This window comes from Protobothrops mucrosquamatus, unplaced genomic scaffold (genome assembly GCF_001527695.2).
Source record: "Protobothrops mucrosquamatus isolate PMUCROS unplaced genomic scaffold, P.Mucros_1.0 scaffold2939, whole genome shotgun sequence".
NCBI classification, from domain to species: Eukaryota; Metazoa; Chordata; class Lepidosauria; order Squamata; family Viperidae; genus Protobothrops; species Protobothrops mucrosquamatus.
Window position 1 is genome coordinate 29,770 of NW_015388962.1, and position 4,948 is coordinate 34,717.

Genomic DNA, 4,948 nt, shown 5'->3' on the forward strand with positions numbered 1-4,948 from the left:
AAAAAAGGAAGGAAAGGAGGGAGGGAGGGAGGGAAAAAGGAAAGGAGGGAGGGAGGAAGTAAGGAAAGAAGGAAGGGAGGGAGGAAAGAAAGAAAGAAAGGAGGAAAGAAGGAAGGAAGGAAAAAAGGAAGGAAAGGAGGGAGGGAGGAAGTAAGGAAAGGAGGGAGGGAGGAAAGAAAGGAGGAAAGAAGGAAGGAAAGGAGGGAGGAAGGAAGGAAGGAAAGGAGGGAGAAAGAGAAGGGAGGGAGGAGATAGAAGATGGAAAAGAGAGATTGAGACAGAAGAGAGAGAGAGATGGATGGATGGATGGAGAGATGGAATTATACGACAGAACATGGGTGGAGAGATAGGAACTGGATCGACAAGACGGATGGACAGATAGATAGAAAAGAGGGAGAGAGAGGTCGCAGCACACCCACTCAGAGCTCCGAGTTCTAAACCTCCACCTTCCTAGCCGATTCCCTCCGCTCTGGAATTCTTCGCCATCCCTTTGGCAAGGCCATCGCTTCCCCACTTGAGAAAGATCAGCAACCCTCCGCGAGCAATTATTTTGATTTCTTTTCCAATCCCCATTTCTCCCGCCCAGCCCTCTTCCCAGGAGGCAACGCAGATCAAGACCATTCCCCAAATAAAACATAAATGAACCAAAGACGGCCAGCACGGAAAAGAAGACATTTTTTTTTAAAAAAAAAAAAAGAAGAAAGAAAAGAAATCAAGCAGCGTTGCTTAACCCGATGGGTGGACAGGCTGTTGCAGACAGACCCCAGCTGGAGCTGGGAATCCGGGCAGGGGAACATCTGGATCTGCTCTGGATTGACAGGGATCCCTGTCGAGACCCAGTTGTTCCACATCCTGTTTCTCACAAGGGCCTGCCAGCATTTTTGGGAAAAAAACAAACCAAAAAACCAAAAAACCAAAATTGGCCAGGAGGAAGGGAAGATGTATTGAACAGGTAGACTGCTCTTATACAGGAAGGCTTTATTTTTAGGGAACATAGCTAGCAAGCTGGCTGGGTGACTTGGGGCCAATCACCAGGTGACGGTGAGTTCTAGTCCCGCCTCAGGCTTGATGTCCGAAGGGGCCATGGGAAAATCAATCCGTGCCCAACCCCTTTGCACCCTTCCCCAAAATTGGGAGGGTCAAAAAAAATCCAATATATGGGAAGCCCCAGCGCTGAGCCGATGCTCTTATGCCTGTGAACGTGAGCATTTATTAAAAAAATTAAAAAAGGAGATTTTTCGTGCCTTACCATGATCCCCGTGAGCAGGCAGACCCCTTTCCCACAGTAGGTGTGGGGCACCATATCGCCGTAGCCGATGGACAGGAAGGTGATGGAAATCAACCACATGGCGCCCAGGAAGTTGCTGGTCACATCTTGCTGGTCGTGGTACCTGCCGAAGAAACGCAGGTCGCTGGGGTGAAATGACACAGCCACAATTAGGGGGCACTGAAACGATGGTCATGGATTTGGACCCAGCTGGATGCCCTCTGGAGGAGCGTTGCTCAAGCTCGGCCACTGGAAAACAGGTGGACTTCAACGCCCAGGATTCCCCAGCCAGCCTGCTTTAAGAGGGGTGGGCTTCAACGCCCAGAATCTCCCAGCCAGCAGGCAGGCAGGCAGGCAGGCAGGCAGGCAGGCAGGCCGGCCGAGGAATTCTGGGAGTTGAAGTCCACATATCCTAAAGCAGGCTGGCTGTGGAATTCTGGAAGTTGAAGTTTTTCCATCTTAAAGCATATTGGCTGGGGGATTCTGGGATTTGAAGTCCACCCATCTTAAAGCATGCTGGCTGGGGAATTCTGGGAATTGACGTGCAGCCATTGTAAAGCATGCTGGCTGTGGAATTCTGGGAGTTGAAGTTTTTCCATCTTAAAGCATGTTGGCTGGGGGATTCTGGGAACTGAAGCCCTCTTAAAGCACGGAATTCTTCGTTAACATCTCATGATTGAGTAACTCTTTGCTTCCAGATCAGGAAATTCTGATTTTAAGTCCTCTCGGCTCACAGATGTTGGGCCGCAGAAGCCAAGATCTAATCTGGCCTCTGGAAAAAAAAAATAAATAAATTATAGATCTGTGCAATGCATAATGAAGCTGTTTTTCAGGGGCCTGCAAAGAAGCCTAACCGGAATCTAACCTTTTCTTTTTGGCTGAAGAGAGAGAACAATCAATAGTCATTAACTGGGCTCTCACCAAGCCAGAAAACTGAGCGTAATAATCCCAGAGGATAAAGGTTGGGGCCTTGCAGAAAATTTCCCAGATAAAGGAGATTATTTTCATTTCAAGGGCTTTGGTGTCATATTCAGAAGTGTAAAACTGGGGGGGGGAGGGAAACAGGCCCACTCTCGGACAGATGTTGCGACGATGGGCGACAATAACCTGGCTAATCTAAATTAGCAAACGTCCTTGGGATGTTTTACTGGTGTTCTGCGGATGCCAGTGTGTCCAGACCAGTGTTTCTCAACCTCTGCAACTCGAAGATGGGTGGACTACAACTCCCAGAATGCCCCAGCCAGCAGGCTTGAAGACCGGTGGACTTCAACTCCCAGAATTCCATAGCAAGAAGTATGGACTTCAGCTCCCAGAATTCCCCTGCACAGTTAAGCCAAGAAAAACACACCCCTGCCGCTTCTCACGGGGGGGAATTGAGCGTTCCCGAAGGGAAAACACATAAGACCTTTCTGAGCTTGTATGAGAAAGTTCACAATTAACCAGTGGAACCACCTGCCTCCAGAAGTGGTGAATGCTCCAACGCTGGAAGTTTTTAAGAAGAGACTGGACAGCCGTTTGTCTGAAATGGTGTAGGGTTTCCTGCCTGGGCAGGGGGTTGGACTTGATGACCTCCAAGGTCCCTTCCAACTTTATTATTATTACTACTATTACTATTACTATTACTATTACTATTACTATTACTATTACTATTACTATTACTATTACTATTACTATTACTATTATTATTATTATTATTATTATTATTATTATTATTATTATTATTACTTTCCTGCACCAGGCTAAGTTTCTAGTCCCTATGACTTATGAAGGAGAAAAGGACAGGGAGGACGGATCCAGACACCAACCCATTTGAAGAAGGGGGCTAAGGGCTTCCTTCCAGGACTGTTGCTTGCCCCCCCTCCACAAATCTGAAAAAAATGGGGACTCCCTAGGAGGGGGGGGAAGAGACAGAAGCCGGAGGTGCTGGGAAGGGTCTGCAAGGGGCTTTTGTCCTCCCCCTCCCTCCGGTTCAATTTTCCCCCCTGTTGTTGAAATAATAGACAGATGGGAAGCCTTTAGGCCTGAAATGATTCTCTGAATCATGTGGGGATTGATACGCTATNAAGGAAGGAAGGAACGGAGGGAGGGAGGGAAGAAGGAAAGAAGGGAGGGAGGGAGAGGGGAAGAAGGAAGGAAGGAAGGAAGGAAGGAAGGAAGGAAGGAAGGAAGGAAGGAAGGAAGGGTAAAGCAGGGGGTTGGACTAGAAGACCTCCAAAGTCCCTTCCAACTCTTATTTTGTTAACTTGCTTGCTCTGTGATTCTGCTATTCTTTCTTTCTTTCTTTCTTTCTTTTCTTTCTTTCACTCTCGCTCGCTTTTCCTTCCTTCCTTCTTCCCTCCCTCCCTCCCTTCTCCATCCCTGGAGGTTTTCAAGAAGAGACTGGACAGCCCTTTGTCTGAAACGGTCTAGGCTGCTCAAGCAGGGGGCTGGACTAGAGGACCTTTGAGGACCCTCCCAGCTCTCTGATTCTGCGATTGTGTGTGTGTGTGTGTGTGTGTGTTACCAGGGTTGGAGTGCTGTTGATGAGTTAAAGGATTCGTGGTGCTTGTTTACAGCTCACGTTCCTTCCCATCCTCTCCCAGCCTTCCACGCTCCCTCTGGCCCCCTTTTTCAAGGGGGAGGCTGGGTGTTGAGACGTGTGGACACGCTTCCAGGTGGTACACATCAACTCCAGTCTGTGTCTATTAAAATGGAAGCCTTTTTCTCCACCCCTCCCCTCCTCTGGAGATTAAAACCGAAACCTGTCTGAGCATAACAGATTCTGTAATTAACAGATCTGATCTCGATTCTGGAGCCTCCTTGTAAGAAAGAAAAAAAACCACCCAATTTGCACTGACGCTTCGTGTCCCAGCCTTGTCTCTCTCTCTCTCTCTCTCTCTCTCTCTCTCTCTCTCTCTCTCTCTCTCTCTCTCTCTCTCTCTCTCTCTCTCTCTCTCTCTCTCTCTCACACACACACACACACACACACACACACACACACACACACACACAAACACAGCAACCGCCTTGCAGTTTAATATGCAACAGGGGTGGTTTTCCCCCCAAAAAAGAGCCATTTTGTTTAAAAAAAAGGAAGGAAGGAAAGAAGGAAGGAAGGAAGGAAGGAAGGAAGGAAGGAAGGAAAGAAGGAAAGAAGGAAGGAAGGAAGGAAGGAAGGAAGGAAGGAAGGAAGGAAGGAAGGAAGGAAGGAAGGAAAGAAAATTCTTAGAAGTGACAGCAAAGAGTCGACGCTTTAAAAATAACCACAACAAAAAAGAACAAAGATCAAACAATGCCATTTTTTAAAGCTCAGCTCCAAGGGAGAGAAACGGGCTGGGACAGAAACGGCGCTGAACGACGGCGGTTCACGCTGCTGCTGGGGAAAAAAAGTAACTTGCGACCCGTTCTCACACTTATGACCGTCGTAGCACGATCAGGTTCTGGGCGCTTGGCAACCTATGTGTATTTGCAGTGTGTGTGAGTGTGTGTGTGTGTGTGTGTGGAGTCACACGGTCACCATGTATGATCTTCACAGGCAGTTTGCAACAAGCGAGGTCAATGAGGGAAGCTGGCAAAACCGGTCGTAAAATGGAGCGTGACTCACTTAGTAACCTGGCTTAGCAAGGGATGGAAGTGTGGGTCCCAGTTGTGCTCGTAAGCTGAGGTATATGTGTAGCTGGGAAACTCTTGTGCGAAGGGAAC

At 48.1% G+C, this 4,948-nt stretch overlaps 1 protein-coding gene across 1 annotated transcript in view; it reads right to left on the bottom strand.

Moving 5' to 3' along the window:
* KCNN3 (potassium calcium-activated channel subfamily N member 3) overlaps positions 1–4,948 on the bottom strand; it is a 29,206-nt gene that overhangs the window by 11,766 nt on the left and 12,492 nt on the right. Inside the window, exon 4 of the mRNA XM_015826037.1 lies at positions 1,250–1,391. Within this exon, the coding sequence (XP_015681523.1) occupies positions 1,250–1,391 (142 nt within the window). The remainder of the gene's footprint in view (positions 1–1,249; positions 1,392–4,948) is intronic.